The 19,468-nt window shown below is 41.3% G+C and overlaps 1 protein-coding gene across 4 annotated transcripts in view; it reads left to right on the forward strand.

Moving 5' to 3' along the window:
* BLI (protein BLISTER) overlaps positions 1–19,468 on the forward strand; it is a 123,529-nt gene that overhangs the window by 27,192 nt on the left and 76,869 nt on the right. For all 4 annotated transcript variants that reach the window (XM_087682038.1, XM_087682039.1, XM_087682041.1 and 1 more), the window contains one exon: positions 13,079–13,144. In XM_087682038.1, coding sequence (XP_087538164.1) covers positions 13,079–13,144 — 66 coding nt within the window. The remainder of the gene's footprint in view (positions 1–13,078; positions 13,145–19,468) is intronic.

The raw sequence follows: 19,468 nt of genomic DNA on the forward strand, positions 1-19,468 counted from the left end.
AGTGCATTTACATTTGACACAAAGAATCTCTTTGAGATTCGTAAATTCGAATGGCAATGGTTTTGATCTTTGGAAAGATTGCATGTAGGGTATACTTTTTCTAAAGGATTGTAATAATACTTTAGTAGAACATAAGGTTGTTGCTTTTTCAGATGAGGATTGGGCTAAAATGAATAAAAGGGCCATTACTTACATTAAAATGGCCGTCACAGATGATATCGTGGTTGATATAAAGGGGCTTGATACTACCTATGTAGTTTGGGAGAAACTCAAGGCTACTTATGAGAATACAATTCCTATCAAACAGGTACATCTCATGCGGAAGTTGGTCAACTTAAAGCTTGATGAGTCTAAGCTTGCCTCAGAGCATTTGAATGCTTTTACTGGTAATTTGAGTCAGTTTTACAGGATGCAAGTTTGCCAGCTTTGGATCCTAAATTGAAGGCTATCTTCTTGCTCATGACCTTGCCCGATTCATGGGAAGCATTGGTTGTGTCATTGAGCAATAACCCCAACTTGACATTTGATGGTGTGCGTGGTTCTATTCCAAATGAAGAGATTAGACGCAAGGCAAGTGGGGAAAACAGTGGATTAGCCTACAATGTAAGAGAAAGAACTGAAAAAAGATCTAATTCTGCAAATAAAAACAAAAATGGTAGCAAAAGCATGGAAAAACATCAAGATATAACTTGTTATCAATGTGGTCGCAAAGGGCATAAAAAGCCCGAGTAGGTACTTTAAAAAGAAACAAGAACGCAAGAAGTAGGCTAATGCAAAATGCAAAAAGAATGACAAGGATGACAACTCTACCCCTAAAGAGACAGAAAAAGCAAATGTGGTATCTAGTGTTGTTATTGAGGAAATAGAAGAGGATAAAGATGCTGATTTGCTGGTTGCATTTTCACATCCGTTTGCTATGACAGTGGAGGACATGTATATCACTAAAACAGATGTGATAGATGCTTTGTTGTCAGCTCATGATGGTTTGTCACAATCGTGAATTGTTGACAGCGGTGCTTCATTTCATGTAACTCCATCTCTGGAGTGTTTTTCTACTTATGTAGAAGGTAATTTTGGAAAAGTCTACCTTGGCAACATTCATACATCTAATATTGAAGAAATAGGCACCATACACCTGGCTCTAGAAAATGGTTAGGAATTGATTCCTCATGATGTTAGGTATGTACATGGCATCAAGAAGTCCTTTGGGCAGCTAGACAACAAAGGTTACTTCACCATTTTTGGTGGTGGAATGTGGAAAATACAGAAAGGGTCTATGCTAGTCACTAGAGGTGGTAAAAAGGGGGCTCTGTATTATCTCTATTGCAAGGCACTTCATGGAAAGTTTGTTGCAGTTGCTGAAGTACAGTCACACATGGAGTCATGGCACAAGCTTCTTGGACACATGAGCCAAAAGGTTTTGCAGGCACTTTCTTCACTTGGAAGAGTTGATGTGAAAAACTCAAAGCTTGAATTTTGTGATGATTGTGTTCGTGGTAAACATGTAGAGAGTCCATACTCTCATGGAGCCTCTAGGAAGGCATGTATCTTGGATTTAGTTCATTTTGATGTATGCACCATGCCAATAAAAACCCATAGTGGTTTCCGTTATTTTGTGTCTTTTATTGATGACCATTCTATAAAGCTATGGGTTTACTTTCTTAAGCAGAAAAATGAAGCATTAGATACTTTTAAAAAGTTTATGCATTGGTTAGTCCTCAAAAGGGCTTAAAATTAAAATGCATAAGAACAGATAATGGGGGAGAGTATGTATCTAAATAATTCAATAAGTTTTGTGATGTCAATGGGATTAAACGGGAGCTTACAACTCCTTACAATCTACATCTAATGGTGTGGCTGAGTGAATGAATCGCATGTTATGTGAGAAGATTCGGTGCATGCTGTCCACAGCTAATCTCTTGCAATCGTTTTGGGGAGAGGTACTTAAAACCACGGTGCATATTTGCAACCGATCTTCACATTGTGCACTTGAAACTGGTATCCTTGAAGAGGTTTGGTTTGACAAACCTGCTTCATATGACCACTTAAAAGGGTCTTTGGCTACAAATGCTATGTACATGTACCTATTGATAGTAGCAGAACCAAACTTGACATGAAATCTCATAGAGGCATCGAGATGAAGGTGAAATGGGCTATAGAGTTTGGGTTTCAAGCATGAAAAAGATGCTACGCAACCGGGATGTGGTATTTAATGAGTCAAAGCTGCTGAAAAATGTCACATCTAGTGACTCAGACAAAAAGAAAGTTAAATTTCAGCATGATCAGTTACTTGAGCAGCCATCAGCCACTGAAAATTTAGTTCCTTTTGATGCTGATTATGACAATTAGCGTATCATTATTGAGCCAGATGAAAATGGGCAGCAAGGGGATGCTGAAACATCAGCTTGAGCACCAAAATCAGCATGCTGAAAATGAATTACAGCAGCCTGAAATTGTATTACAGCAACCTGAACATGCAGTTAGTAGCCAAACAATGAGGTCATTGACATTCCCTTGGATGTGGATCCATTACCTAATAACACAGGTCATTGGGTAAGAAGGTCTACACATGTTAGAAAACCTATACAAAGATTTGATCCTTCTTTGGACTGCATTTTGCTCATAGATAAAGGTGAGCCTTTTACGTATAAAGAGGCCTTATCATGTGAATTAAAGAAAAAGTGGGAGCTAGCTATGGAAGAAGAAATGAAGTCATTGTATCAGAATGATACTTGGGATTTGGTTACATTGCCCAAGGATAGAAAAGCCATTCCTTACAAATGGGTCTATAAAATCAAATGTGTGGATAGCAAACCCAAATACAAAGCCAGACTTGTGGCTAAGGGCTATACACAAAAGGAGGGCATTGATTTTCAGGAAGTGTTTTCTCCTATTGTCAAAATGACCACTCTTGGAGTGTTATTTGCCATTGTAGCATCTATGGATCTTGAACTTGATCAGATGGATGTTAGAACTGCATTTCTGCATGGTGATCTGGAAGAAGAGCTGTATATGAAACAATCCGAAGGCTTCGTTATACAAGGAGAGGAGCATTTGGTATGTAAGCTTAAGAGAAGCTTGTATGGTTTGAAACAGGCTCCTAGACAATGGTATAAAAAGTTTGATGCCTTTATGCTCTCACATGGATTTAAAAGGAGTAGTGCAGATCATTGCTTATATATTAAGAAGACTGATGATGGAAGCCTTATTATACTTGTGCTTTATGTGGATGATATGCTTATTGCTAGTAATTATAAAAGCCAGATTAATGCATTGAAAAGACAGCTGAATTCAGCCTTTTCCATGAAGGATTTGGGTACAGCTGAACATATTTTGGACATGCTTGTAACACGAGATAGAGAGCAACAGCTTTTATTTCTCTCACGAGAAAAGTATATTAGCAAAGTACTTGATCGTTTTTCCATGGCTGATGCTAAGTCTCTTGGTGTAACTTTTCCACCTTATCTTAAGCTTAGCAAAGCAGATGGCCCGCCCAAAAGATGATAAGGCGGCCAATACTATGAAGGGCGTTCCTTATGTTTCAACTTGTGGTTCACTCATGTATGCTATGGTTGCCACTAGACTTGACATTGCTTATGCAGTGGGAGCTGTAAGCAGGTTCATGTCAAATCCTGGCAAAGCACATTGAGAAGCAATGAAATGTATCTTACGGTACCTTAACAGCACACAAAGAAAATGTATTTGCTATGGCAAGGGTACGTTAGATCTGTAGGGGTATTGTGATGCAAACATGGCAGGTGACTTGGATACTCGCAAGTCTACCAACGGGTACATCTTTACCTTGACTAGTGGGGCGGGTTCTTGGTGCTCTAGATTGCAAAAAATAGTAGCACTCTCTACCACTGAGGCTGAATATATTTCAGCCACTAAAGCTTCAAAAGAAACAGTTTGGCTTGGTCGTTTAGTCAAGGATTTTGGGCTGCCCACCAAAATACCTGTACTTGGATGTGATAGCCAGAGTGCTGTATGCCTGACTAAGAATGCCATGTTTCATGCATGTACCAAACATATTGATGTTCGGTATCATTTTATTAGACAGGTTCTAGATGATGGTGTAGTCTCCGTGACTAAGATCAAATCACAGGATAACCCTGCAAATGTTCTCACTAAAAGTCTTGCAAAGGCTTAACATGAACATTGCATTAGACTTGTGGGAGTTGGTTAAAAGTTCGCTTAGGACCTTAAAGTGGCAGGTTGTTGGGTGTAAAGGCCCTTTACGCATCTCCCATGTATATATTACTTCACACATGTTAGCTCGTGTAAGTGTACCGTACCCTAAGTATAAATACATTCTTTTATGCTTTGTGTACACTGCACTGGTACACACCTATTCGTTGACTCACTCTCACACTATCTCACTGTTCAGCACTATTTAGTTCAATACTATTGAGCACCTTGACTATTGTGCCTGCCCTCTCTTTGCTTCCGCTTCTACTCTACACTGTGTATTAGTTACACTGACAGAACCCACATGGTGTATTAGTTACCTACACACCTATACATTGCAAGTGGCGGGTGCCCATCACTGTCGCTTCATTCTTTATTCTTTTAGTGACATTTGAATAAAGGGAAGACCGGTCATAGATTGTGACTGTTAGATTTCCCACATTCTCTCATTCTCTCTCTCTCTCTCTCTCTCTCTCTCTCTCTCTCCTTCCACCATAGCTCTTGCTTCCACTTTAGGGCTCATTCCCTTCATTTTGATTATATCAGAAACTGAATGTACAACTGAAAGATGCTGCCTATTTGTGCTATTGTGAGCATGTATTCAGATATGAACCGAGCCCAAAATGTGCGGGTAACATTACTATTAAGACATAACTTATAGTGTTGTTGGGCATGCTAGATGTTTCGCTGTGGGCCACCATTTGTACTAAGATAACCACTGTGGTGGCATTCTTGAAATTTTACTTAAAAGGCATGGTTTTAGATCTCAGTGGGCAGGGATAAGTATATTATCTCTTTGACAGGATTACACAAAGGACCACAACTCAATGCAAGGAAACGAGTAGAAAGCAAGATGGATAGATCCTATCTATTTGTGTGTGCTATCATAAGCAATCATAAAGACACCAAACCAATACTAGAATGTGTGGGCAAGATTGCTAGTATAGTGGTGTTGGACATAGCTGTCTCATTATGGGCTACGAACTTGTACTTGTTTAGCAACAAAGGGTTAATTAACTTTAACCCCTTTTTTTTCCTCATTAAATATGCCCAAAACTCAAGTATTATATGTACCTAAAGTGTCCAAGCACCTACATTTAATGCATCAAAAGTGTTTGGGTGCCAGCCTAGACAGTTGGTGGGCTCATGTGACTATAAATAGGGATTTGTCCAGCCACTTTGCAAATCCTGAATCCTTTTGCATCCCTAGTTTCTCTAGTTTGGCCCTCATCTTTAGTTGCTGCCATGACCTTTTGGAGGCTTTCCACACCTGTGTTTGGTTCTAGCCCTCTTTTTGACTGCTGCAGCCCCTCGGTGAGTACTCCCAACTGCTGCCCTATTACAACCTGGTGGACTGCTGCGTTTTCATCCCCTATACTGCCCTGCTGCGAGCACTTTTCCAGCATCAGCCTCATCTGCATTTGCATGATGCATCTGCAGCAGGTCATTCTTGAGTTTCACAGCACTTTTCAGCATTGACTTGATCTGCATTTGCATATACAGCAGGTTATTTTTGAGTTTTCAGCCTTACATCATCCTCTACTCGTGATTATTGCACTTAGGATATGTATCTGTTGGATGATACATTGTGACACATCCCTCAGTCCACTCCCTTGACTATTTAGATTCAACTTTCATTCATGCATTAGATTCTAATCCTCTCTCTCTTGACTTTTGCATTTTGCGCTTTTGTCTGAGTTATTATGTTTTAGTTGTGTTTGTACATTTTGTTTTTTCTCAATGCAAATCCTAGCATACCTTCCCATGGTATCAGAGCCCATGTTCTACTAAAGAGTGTCTTGTGGCTATTGTGAAGGTTTGGTTTGTACAAGATACACGAGTGACACGTAACCAACTCACAATGGTTGAGACGCCTTACACTTGGGAAGCTATGGTGTCTTCTCGGGCTTCTCCTTCATTGGAGACCTTGAGGTGGCATATGGTCTCAACGAGGAGGACGATGCATCCTCTCTCTCTCATCTTCAATATATATTGAGGTAATGTCAGAAGTAGAATTCGTAGAGTACTTGTAGAGAAGATGGCCTGACTACATTCCTCTTCCAACACTTTATACTTCATTGGGAGTTGCACATTAGTCAAAGTATCTAGTTTGCGAGGTTAGCCACCTCTCCACTCAGGGAGGACATACCACATTTGAGTCGACTAGTGAACCCTTTTCTTCATCATAGTTCTGTGTGTCAGGTTGGTGCGAGGTTCAGTAATTCTTGTGCTTTGTATGAACCAAAACACTTCTTTGCTGCTCCTTCTATTATGCAGGATCTGATTGTAAGTCATTAGGGAGACCATGACCTGTATCGGTATGTCAATGTCCATAGAGAAGACTTTAGAGGCAGATGTGGGTTCTTCGGTATATATTTGACATTACCTTCTGATTCTATGAGCATATTGGTGGTGCTAATCATTCACAATTTTCTCCTGTCCTTCCATTTTCACATGAAAATTTCGGATCTCTTTCTTTTGCTTTTAATAGTTTAGGATTAGGTTTTACACTTGCATTATCCACATTAGGTTCACTTCCTTCAATAGCAAGTACCATAGTATTAGGATCTTTTGTATGTGTTCCTAGTTTATTTTAATTTTTAATTCGACATGTTAGCTACCCACAAATACATGCCACTTTGCAGCATGGTACTCCATTATCGAGAATGCCACCTGTATACACTGTATCTTACACATATCTACAAGTGAGCATACCTGTCTATCTTGGGATGGTTGTGTTGGATCTTCCCCTCACTCTTGGACATCTACCCACCATCAATGAGATGTAAGGATATCAATCCCTTGTTTATGGTGTGCCTTCACACATTCCATGGCCCACTCAAATGCAAGGATTCTCATTCCTTTGCTTATTGTGTGCCTATCCAACCTCCTTGGGTTGCTCATGTGGTTACCATGTCTATGCCTAGTTAGCCCACCACATATGGATCCATGGTGCACATAGCCCATCCACGATGGGCACTTTGGGAAAAAACCCCATAGTGACTTGTTTTAATGGGTCGAACTTCATGAGTTGGTCAAACCTAGCAAGCCCTAGTGTATCTTCACAATACTAAGATAACCATTGTGATAGTTATTGGCAAAATTATGAGACGGTTTGAGTTTCATTGTCTTAAATGGGCGTTCACAACTTGAGGCAAAGTAAAGTAGTTTATGTTGCGGCCCACTATCTTTATGTATCCTACTCTCAAATGGGCTTTATATTGAAGACAAAGTTATAGAGCCTTCAATGGCTTGTTCTTACAAGTACATTCCATGTCCATTAAATTGGACTTCTTCTAGCAATGCTATATGCTATTTTTACAATCCCTTCGGTGACTAAAGGGAGACCTACTTATGCCTCTTAAAAAAGAGATCTTTGAAGTGAATGAATCAATTTTGTAAATGAATGTGAGAATGTAGAGATGCTCAAGGGCAGAGCAATGGGAGTAGTTGGAGTGTGATATCCATTGAAGACCGATCTTGAGGTCTATAACCAATAGTTGGAGTTGAGGTGATGTTGAAAGTGGAAGGATGGAAACCAAAACACAATAGTCTCTAGGGTGGGAGCTGGTAAACGTAGTAGTGTACTACCTGAAGACGGAGGCAAGTGATCACCAGAGGTTGAAGAAAGTTGGGCAACAACAATTGAGTGTGTATACATGGTAGCCTGTGGTGGCTGAAAACATAGGTAGCAACGGTGAAGAATTGGCGATAGCTGACGATATTAGCAAATCTGCAGCAAATGCCTCTTGATCTGGAGGCGCCAATTGGCTAGGAGTAGTTGGGAACATGTCGCTTGATGTGACAGCAATCGGTAAGGATTGCATAGCTGGTGGAAGCGGAGCTGATGGCTGAAATTTGTAGACAAGGATGATGACTTGCAAGACAAGGGATAGGCTGAATGGTAGGCAGCCTTTCTATTTATAGTTGAGTGGATCCTCCCAAATTAAGGTTTGGCTTATGTGACATAGACTCTCTCTAGGATCATGCACCATTTAATGAAACTTTAGGTAATTTACATGCTTTGAGGGTGTTTTAAAGAGCTAATAAGTTTATAATGTAATTTTAGTTCAACATTGGTTGCGTAACGTGTTGTTATACGAGCGGTGATCGAGATCAAGCCTCACTCACTACCCAATAATGAGATGTTAAGGAGTGTTGGATATGATATTGACTTTGTTGATGAACAACACAAACACGAAAAAATTTAAAAGTTTTTACGAACACCACACAAGCCACACGTTAAACCCAACAATCAACAATGCCTCTCGTGGCTCAAAAACATAAAAAAAACACATTCTAGGTAGAGCATCACACACCTCTTGCGCAATGTTCGAAAATACAAACTTCGAAAAAAAATCAATTGTACTATATTCTTATACCTCATAAAGCCTTGTTACAACACTTGACACTTCAGCATCCAACTTCTCGATCACTTCGATTAGCACAACAAGACTCCACACTCTTACATGCTACCCTCCACTCTCCTTACACTAGTTTCAAGTTGAATGTCAAGGTAGAGGGACCCTTAGTCTTCTTTCTGTCCTCCTTATATAGAACTCTTGGATTCTCATACATTGGGTTAGGCTTTTCGAATCGTTTTTACTTTTACATTAAGACTCAAAAGCTTAATACGTTTTTTAAACTCAAAAGCTTTAAGGTTTTAACCTTAAAAGCTTTTAAGCTTTTCAGTCCTTCTGACCCTCACCTTCTGCGTTTTGCAACGCTTTTTGACAAGCCGCCAAATCTCTGCCTTTCAAATAATGCCAACTGGCCGTCATATTCTCATTTCATCATCTTTCTCCAATAATTGAGTATTTTCTTCAACGATTACATTGAGCTTTTTCCGCTGAGTTCCTTGTGTTAATTCATTAATTTACTAATGGAGAATGACACCGTTAATAGATAACGTCGCCATTGTGGAAACCTTGTTGCAGTTTGTCACCCTTATGCAATGTCCTTTGATTGCCCCACCTTACACATTCGCCTCTGATCAACAGTGTCACCCTTATTCTCTCCAAGTTATCGGTCTGGCCTTTCATAAGGCTCAGATTGGTCTCTGCAAAATCGGATTCATTTCCGACAGGCTCACCACCACCACCATAGCTTTTATAGCAATTTGATCCATAGTTGTGATTAGTGATCTTAACCATAATGTTCCTTGCTTCGGTCCTCAATCTAGATCACCGTAGTGTCCTTCATAATCTCTTATAGACAGTCTTCCTAGTAATGCTACCCTTCATGACAGATTGCAAGCTTTTACTTTCTAACAGTTAAATTGGAAGCCACACTCATACTTTACAGATAATTGATTAAATCCTCTTTTCATTATTTATTTAATCCTCAAGCTTTGCGCTGCACTTTCGTTGTTTTGCTCATTGCTATTTTGTTATGGTCGTGATGATGTCCAATGCTAATACCAATGATATCAAGCCTTCCAATATCTTAAGAGACCTGCTTCATTTCCAATTTCTCATCTGCAAATTCTTCTTGTGACAAAATACTCTTTAAGTCACTTTTAACTTAACTACTTAAGACCTCCCATTGATCTGTTGAGGACAAATCAGCTGCATTTGTAGAAGTTAAGCTGCTCTCATTGCAATACTGATCAAGTTCACTTAGTTTCAAATGTCCAACTTCCATCTTACTCAAATAATTTTGTGCTTTTGAAAATATCTCCAATGTGGAATCCGAGCATTCTAACAAAGCAACCTCCATATCATTACCAACAAACTTTCGAACAGGATTCATCGAATGATCAAAACTATGTATGAAGTAAAGCTTTGATGTATGCATTACGTTGGATTCGTCGTGCATTAATGACTCCATGTATTTGTGATAAGTTATTTCCCTTTCAGCACCAAAGCATGAGGATTGGGCATGTGGTCAGTATCGGGAGCCTCATCATCAAACAAATATGCTTCTAATGGTCCTATGGCTTCATCACTCTACCTCAGTTCATTGCCTTTGTTTACGCATTGTGTCATAGAGAACATGCTTCAAAAAATGTATGCCGTGCCCAATCATTCATGATTTGAGAAGAGATGCAAATTGGGTCTATGCGATGCAAACAAAGAAGTGATGCTCCACACAAAAATAATGAATGCACTGAAGAATTTGTGCCTAGTCTATCTACATGTGCTTGTACATCATGCAAAATGCAAACATAGTTCCTTGATTTAATTACGATCCTTAACCTCAACTCTCAACACTCAGCAAAGCAAATGTCATACTTTGCTCCACCCACCCAAAATCTCACTGCCACTCAAGAAAATAATGGCCCTTGAGATGTTGACCAGGTAAAAATAACCCATCTCACAATTGGCAACGTCCTTCACGACCCTCAAACTCACCCAACCTCCTTTTCCATTCAACCAAAGGTTCCTAACTCGGTGATGAAAATTCCAAACTCTCGTGCGTATAGAAAACAATGCATGCTCAATGAAAGGTGCTCTCTCAAGTGCACGCGCAACTAAGATTTACTGTATATAGTTGCAACGGGCCTCATGCCATGCTACTTCTTAACGATGGTGCAAAACGTGCATCAACCCAACCCATTGCATGGAAGTATTTGATAAGATTAGGAGACGACCCCCGAGTGTAGTGCATAGAACAAGTGCAACGTGAAGTGCTCGTGAACCCATAATCCCTGTGATGTGCAAAAGTCTCGACAAGAAAACGTATGTGTTCCACGATGTTCAGTAGCCAACAACAAACTCTAGCTTCATCCTGTCCCAAAAAATACCAAACTTGACCAAGGCTATCAAGTTTTCACACTTATAAAATCAAACAAAATAACAAAAACAAATCCTAAGCTAGACAGTCATAGAAAATTCAACTACGAATCAACAAAACAAACAGCCACGTAAACAACTAAGCTAACAAAAATCAAACCTATCTACATTTTTCTTAGGGGTTTTCAGTTTTCGCGAAAATGCTTGACATTGTCAGAGATGGGTAACAAGCAATAGAACAAGGGTTTGTGCTACCAATGTGGCAAGAAGGGGCACCTACACAAGGATTGCAGGAAGCTAGGAGTGTTGCAAAAAGGAAAGGAGAAGAAGAAGAAGAAGGGCAAGGACTTCTATGACTCTTCATCTTCCTTGGCTTTTGACTCAGATTCCAGCCATGTGGCAAAGGCCGCAATGGCCTGGGAAGCGTTTTTCTAACCCTAGTGGTGCCATCATCTTGTAGGACACTCCAATGCAAAAGAGGGAGAGTGAGTGGATGCTGATGGTGGGGAATCCAAGCCTTATCCATATATAGATGTAGTGGACCTTGAGTGTGGTTTTCTACATGCATTGGTGTAGTCTAGAAAATTCAAATCTTGGAGCTGGTTTGCCTTTTAGGTTCACGATGGAATGGTTGATGGAGAGTGGTCTTTGCTCCTGGTCTACTCCCACATGAGGGGATACTTTGGCAGTTTGTTGAAGGTGAGGAATCCATGATTATGATAGTGCTTTTTTGTGGAGTTGGTTCATGATGAGCATTGTTTTTCAACTATTTTATTGTCACAAGTGACAATCATTTTTGAGATTGAGTATTGTGGGGGCGGTAGCTCCTTTCTGTCCCATGTCCCATTCCATGTGATTATATAGTCACAAGCGAAGGCAATTCCTCCCTGCCCCCCATCTCAATTCTGTTTCGCATCACTTGTGACTATTAACTATTTCTACTCTTTGGATTAGTGGTTGTTATGATCGACATCGACATTGGTATCTTTCCAAGGCGCCTTGGTGGTGGCTTGATCACCCATAGCTTGAGTGTCCATTATCCTAACCGATTGTCATTGTTGTCTGTACTATGGTGGAAAGTGGAAGGCTGGAAAGTGGAAGGCACCTTGAGGAATCCATGATCATGATAGTGCTTTTTGTGGAGCTGGTTCATGATGAGCATTGTTTTTCAACTATTTCACTGTCGTAAGTGATGATCATTTTGTGGACTTGAGTATTGTGGGGGCGGTAGCTCCTTTCCGTTCCATGTCCCATTCCATGTGACTATATAGTCACAAGTGAAGGCAATTCCTCCGTGCCTCCCATCCCCATTCCATTTCGCATCACTTGTGACTATTAACTATTTCTACTCTGTGATCAGTGATTATTATGATCAACATCGACATTGGTATCACCCATTGCTTGAGGATCCATGGTCCTAACCGATTGTCATTGTTGTATGTACTATGGTGCATCTTTCACCATTGTACATTTTTTTGTACTTATCACCCATGATTTGAGACGGTGTGTTAGTGATGTACATATCTTGGGTGCATGGGCTCACATTCAAAGCGTGTTTCATTTCTAAGGTAGTGCACATTTAATACTGGTTTACTGGATTTAGTAGCATTTAATGATGCTGACCAACCTGCATTTTATTTTATACGATTCTTGCCTATTTAACGTAGACTCTCCTCCAGGTCACATTCATTCATATGAGCACACTATATCCTGTTGGAGAGAGTTCCGACCAGGAGTACTGTGCTGGTTACCCACAAATCATGCCTTTGTACACTCTTGTGGCTTGGGGTATATGGATTCTGTTTGCCTAGTTCATTATCTTTGAGTTCATGTGTTCTTGTTCTTCTATTCAATTCTTTCCACACCATGCTGATAGAAGGATGTCCATGTTGTAATGAATGTGGGGCTAGAATGAAACGTTGGAAGGATATTCATGTTGGAAAAATATTTGGTGTAATTATATGTCTCACTTTTTAAGCCTTTTCTTTAAAGACAGTGCTACTACTTTGAAATATCACAATAATGCATTATATTCTTAAATGAGCTGGTGATGAGAGTCTCTTTCTCTTGAGTATTTTGGGACTTAACAACCTTAAAGATGCATCAACCAATGCCAGCAGCAATTCTAATTGAGACTTTTGGTTCCTACATTCCAGGGGGCAGTTATTAGTCAGCTGCAGGCAGATATTGAAAGACAGAAGGGGGAGATCAAAGCTCAATCAGTAAGTTTTTTTTGCTCTAGTATTAAGGCACTATGTTTAAGCTGCTTTCTCTTTTGTCCTTAAAAGTAATACGAGCATTTTGTGTAACAGCAACGCCTGTGGTCAGATTTTTCTTTGTACAAGCAGAATGTGACAATGTAAATTTTGTTTTTTTTGTTAAGTTTTCAGAACCTTGGTTTCAAGAGGTTTGACACATTTAGCGAGGTACCATGGTGGTGGTACAATTCAAGGTTGCCCTTTCTAGAGTTTGATGGATACCTTGGCCTGACAGGTGGAGGAGGGGCTCCAACAGCCGAGCTGTTGACAAGCGTGTGCTTGTAATGGCTGCCTGTGGTTCCAGCAACTTAGCCATATCCATGGGGAGGTGCTGCTTTAGGTGGCACGAAGGATGACTCTAGAGCCTGTTGGGGGGAGCTATAGACCTACATCGTCCCTCCCTTTGGGGGTGACGATATTAGATATTCAGCTCCTCCACATGTGAAGTCACATTATTGTGTTGTGGCACTTTGTGTAAAGGGTCACTTGACCTTTCTATATTGGATTCTTCTGTGACATCATGAATGAGGTTATGGAGAGTCCCTCTGCGATATCATATGTGGTGTCTGTGAGTATGAGGCCAGCTAGCCCATAAAAGGGCCATTGTACTAGCTTCTAGTACTATTAGTCAATCAATCATTTTCTGTTGTCCCATCTCTCTCTCTCTCTCTCTCTCTCTCTCTCTCTAACAACTGACACATGGCATCAGAGCAGCTATTAGATTCATACCCATGAAGTCTGCTATTGCTGCTGTTCGAGAAAGGAAGAGCTGCACCACCAAAGGCCCCAGTCACGAAGAACAAGAATCAACTGTGCTGCTATCCTGGATGAAGCAGAAGTAGGAGGACGAGGAAGGAGGAGGAGGTGTGCTCAGGTTTCTCCATACTCTTTAATCTCCTGAGATTCATCTGATTTGTGTAAGCCTGCTTACCTCAACATGTCTACTAGTGATCTCCATGCATGCTTCACAATTGCTGGTCAGCTACACACATTATCTGTTCAGTCTGTGCAATAGTCATCTTCAGCTCTCAGCACAGCAACAGTGGACAGGCAACCTGCCATGAGACCATGTCATCACCGTCTCATGCAAGCTTGTGATGTTGACTTTCCTGATGCCCCGTTCACATCCATCAATCCATCCAGCATCTGCCTTGTCACCTCTCCTTAAGTCTAGTTGCACCTAAAGGTTTAGTCTTTTGAATTATTAGGCTTAATCCTTTACCTCTAAAGGCACTTTACACACTCTCATTAAGGTGTAACAATCTTAATTCTTTTTTTTTCCCCCAAAAGAAGCGGCACTTCATATGGTCCCACATCAGTAATCAATTCTACACAAATCTATCTTTTTCTTTTCGTTACCCAAACTCCAAAATGTCCCCTTCCATCAACATTTCAAAATACCTAGTCAATCTTGAGAAATTCTTAGGTACGGGATTTGCCTTGTGGAACACTAAAGTTTAGCTGTTGGGAATAAAGGCCTCGTGCCTTTTAAATGTGCTCGGGTATGAACACACCCTTCGCACTTGTACTTACACATATATATCTATCTAAAAACCTTAAGGTACACACTCGTCATTTGTACCTGAAAACGTGCTCACTCTCTACTCTGCTCTCTCTCGCACTCTCTTTGTCTCGATCGTCGTGCCTAATCGGTCCCTACAAATTGGTATCAAAGCGCAGGCGTGGGCAACGGGACTAACGGGGGCGTGTAGCAATGATGGACGGCTAGACGGCGTGCGACAGGTTGTGGATAGGCGATAGTTGCTCCGGGCGATAGTTCTAGTGTGCATCCGAGTTGCAGTGCAGAAGCGTGATGGACAGCGGCAGTCGACTGGTGCATAAGCGCAGCGGGACAGCAGTTAGCGGGACTGGTCGTAGTGGTCAATAGTCGGCGGGGTGTTGATCAGCGGGTGCTAATGACGCCCGTTGGCAGGCGCGCGACAGACGGAACCGTCAGTGGAGCTCACGGCGAAGCCTAGTGGGTCAACGGACCCGTCATAATCTCTGACAAAATCCCTTTTTTTTTTGAGATTCCTTGTGCCCAGTGACGAGTGTCCATGTGTGGAGGCACAGCTTCCGAATTTCGTGCAACTGTGGCCCATAAATTTGGGGCTTTTCCCGAATTTGGGGATCTTAACATAGATTTGGACAATCGGACTCATAAATTGCAAGTTGGTGCACATTTGCCCGGGAATTTTGGGGCTTTTCACATTTTAGTGAAATTCTTTCAATTTCACTGAAATTAGTGCACGCAGGACTTGGAAAATTTGGGAATTTGTCTAGATTTGGGGCAAGCAAGATGCAACAGTGATATCTATCTCAAAATTGCAGGAATTTGTGACATTTTGTCCCCGACATTTGGGGCTTTTAATGTACATGTGAAAATTGGGCTGAAATTTACCCAATTTCTCGACATTGATGCACATTGGACCCTGTGCAACTTGGGGCTTTTGCAGTTTGGGCGAAATTTGTGCAGCATTTGGTCATTTTATGTACATGCAGGTTGAATTCCGTGCAATTTGGACATCAACACTTGGTAAAATTTGGGGGTTTTGCTGAAATTGCTATATTTTGGCAAAACTAACCTGTCCTATGCATGATAGAGAAAATGCAGATGTGTGCTTGATGCTTTGAGCACAAAATTTTGGGGTTTTTTGACTGTTCGTGTCAAATTTTATGCCCGTGGGTACATGTACAACAGAAATTGCAGTTGAAATTTTGGGATTTCTCATGTAATGTGATGCATATGCCCTTGGAACAGCTGTAATCAGTTGGATAATGCTGTAGCACATGGTTTGGTGCTCCTGAAAATTTTATTACAAATTTGAAATCTGTGCTTTTGTGTGGTCATTTATTGCTGATTGGTACTTGTTTGTACCTTGGTTACTTGGGTGACAGTTTGGGCCTGCATTTGCTGGTTTATTTTTTTTAAATTTTTTAAAATTTTGGTCACATTTGGGCTGAAAATCATGGCTGGCAGCAATGACAGCAGTAATCTGATGCACATAAAGAAGCTTGAAGATGCACATAATATACAGTTTGGCAAAAATAGTGCTACAACATCCTGTTACAAAAGAAGCAGGCAAAGCCAATCAAAACCAAAGGGGCAAAGCCCGTGGACATGGATCAGGAGGATTGGGATGAGTTGAATGAGCTTGCATGCTCAACCATAGAGCTATCGATTTTTTATGCCTTGCTCTTTAACATTGAAGGTTTGGATTCTGCATATGCTATATGGACTGGACTGGAAGAACTGTATGCACAAAAGAGTGCTGCAAGCAAAGTGTATTGGTTGAAAAAGCTTATGGATTTGTGTATGAAAGAAGGTACAGCAATGTCTACTCACTTGAGTGAGTTTAACTCCATTTTCAGCCAACTGGTTGCCTTAAAGTTCATGATTGATGAGGAATTTAAGGCTACTTTCTTGCTTAGCACTCCACCAGAGAGTTGGGATACATTTAGGATTGCTATGAGCAATTCTAATGTAATCCTTTTGTATGCTGATGTAGAGAGTGCTCTATTTATGGAAGAGATGAATTGGCAGAACAATGCATCTAGCAAGTCTTTCAGTGCTTTGCATACTAGGGGCAAATCACAACAGAAGGGCAAATATGATGGCAAGGGACGCAATAAATCACGTGGCAAAGATGTTGAATGCCATCATTGTGGCAAGAAGGGTTACTTTAAATGTGACTGCTACAAATGGAAGAAAGAAAAAGGAAAAGGCAAGACGACAGATGATAGCAAGGAAGAGAAGAAGGATAGTCAGCCTAAGAAGAGCAGTGTAAAAATTGAAGAGGTGAATGTAGTCACTCATGACAGTGACAGTGGGAGTGACATACTCTTTGTCTCTTACACTTTGGGGCATATGCTTTACTTGCAGATACAGATGATGACATGCATATCTGGATTCTTGATTTAGGTGCTTCCTTTCATGTCACCTCTCATCGTGAGTGGTTTTCTGCCTATATAGGGGGCCGACATGGTGTTGTCCATCTTGGGGACAACTATGCACGTGAGATTGCACGTATTGACAGTGTGCAATTACAGGTTCAGCATGGCTCTCTCTTTACACTTCAACATGTACGGCATGTACCTCAGCTCAAGAAGAGCTTGATTAGCACAGGGCAGCTAGATGATGATGGTTTTCGTACCACCTTTGGTGATGGAAAATGGAAGATCTGTAAGGGATCTAGGGTTATTGCTAGAGGTTGCAAGAGTGATACTTTGTATCCACTTCATGTATCTAGCGTGCGTGACCATGTTGTTGTTGTGACCGAGCAGCCGAGCGTTTCTTTGTGGCATAGCCGGTTGGGACACACGAGTCAAACTGGAATGAAAATGCTTTCTCGTTTGGATTACTTGCCTTGTCTTCATTATGTTGATTTTGAGCATTGTGATCATTGCATTTATGACAAACATGCATAGACGTTTCACAAAAAGTCTCTTTCTTTGAAATCTTCTCCTCTAGAGTTAGTACATTCAGATGTATATCAAATGCTAGGATTATATTTAGGGGGAAAGAAATATTTTGTCACCTTTGTTGATGATGCTACATGGAAGGTATGGGTTTATCCTATTTGTAGCAAGGATGAAGTGTTTGACAAGTTTAAAAAATTCTTGGCAGTGGCTGAAAATCAGACAGATAAGATGCTTAAGTGTCTTTGCTCTGACAATGGTGGGGAATATGTGTCTAAGGCCTTTCAGGCATTTTGTGACAGCAAAGGGATAAAGAGGGAGCTTACTGCCCCTCATAATGTGCCCCAAAATGGAGTTGCAGAGCGTATGAATCGGGCCATATAGGATAAGGTCCGTACGATGCTATCTCATGCTGCATTTGTTAGCAGAGTATTTGTCAGCTCATGTGTGAGTCTGAGCTTGATCTGGGCTGGGCATTTTTATTAGGTATTTTAGGTATTTTTCTAGTGTGGCATTTTATGCCAGTGGAGCATTTTATGCACCAGTCGGCCAGCATTAAATGCTGTCCGACCAGCATTATTGCTCCCCACTTTTTTAGCCTATTTATACTCAGTGGCTCCTCCTCAGTCAGTCGCTTCATCTTCACCATTTGCAGACACTGTGGAGAGAGGAGCCAGTGCCAGTGCCCACGCAGCCAGTGATTCACTGTTGTATGTGACTGTCTCGTGTTCAGATATATGGATTCCAATTCCCGTGCATACATCTGAGTTCTCATCTGTATCGTGTTCTTTCTTTTCTCTTTTTGTCTTGTGTTTCAGCAGTTTATTTCAGCACATGTTTATGCTTTCACCGCTGCTCCACTTCTGACATGGTATCAGTTTTCAGGATTTGTGTTTCTGCTGTGTTTTCTTGCTGATTTCAGGACTGTTTTATACCCTTGCTGATCAGACGACTGCTGTCGCAGCCAGGCGACCTGTTTTGGGGCTGTTTTCAGCCTGCGTTTTTTGCAGTTTTGCCATCGCCTGCTGCCTCCGCACCCTCTGCTGCCTGCGTTTTTCATCTGCAGCTGCTGGCGACAGTTTTCTACCTGTTTTTCTCCAGTTTACAGCCTGCGTTTTGCTGATTCAGCATCTCTCGTGGCTGGGTGATTGTTACTTCAGGCTGTTTTCTCTGTTTTTGGCAGTTTTTGACTGATTTTTTGACTTTCTGCAGCAGATTTTGTCTTCTATTGATCAGATTTTGGGTTCTATTGCATGTGAACTCTCATTTTCTGTAGTCTGTGCTTGTGTTTTGGCTGTGTTTCCTCTCTAAGTTCCATCTCTTCTCTACTTCTCTTCTTATCCTCTCCATATGGCTCCTCCGTGCACTTCCACTAATGATAAGTTACATGGACCTGATTATCTCACATGGAGTGCTGTCATGAAAGCTTGGTTTGTGCAGAAGCGGCTATGGTACATCGTCTGTGGAGCTATTGCTCGACCTCTCCGTCCTTTTCCTTTTCCTGAAGACTTTGATGAGGATAACCATGAGGAAGCGGTGCTCACATGGGACTCGGACGATGCCCGTGCTTACTCGGCGTTGCTTCGGTGTATTTCTAAAGCGGTCTTACCGGCGGTTACCTCCTGTAGGACATCTCCTGAAGTATGGCAGAAGTTGCAGCAGATGTACGAGGCACCTTCCACCATGCGGGCCGTCACACTTTATGGCCAGCTCCAGCAGATGAAGTTTGAGCCGAAAGATACTATTCAGTCTTTTCTTCTTCGCGTTACGCAGGTACAGGACCAGCTTTGGCACGTGCAATCTGCTCTTCCCGAGGTGCATCTTGTCGGGACGGTCCTCTACAAGCTCCCCCCGGAGTTTGATGGAGTG

This window comes from Lygodium microphyllum, chromosome 7 (genome assembly GCF_053477565.2).
Source record: "Lygodium microphyllum isolate KBCC chromosome 7, Lygodium_microphyllum_v1.1.10, whole genome shotgun sequence".
Classification (NCBI taxonomy): domain Eukaryota; kingdom Viridiplantae; phylum Streptophyta; class Polypodiopsida; order Schizaeales; family Lygodiaceae; genus Lygodium; species Lygodium microphyllum.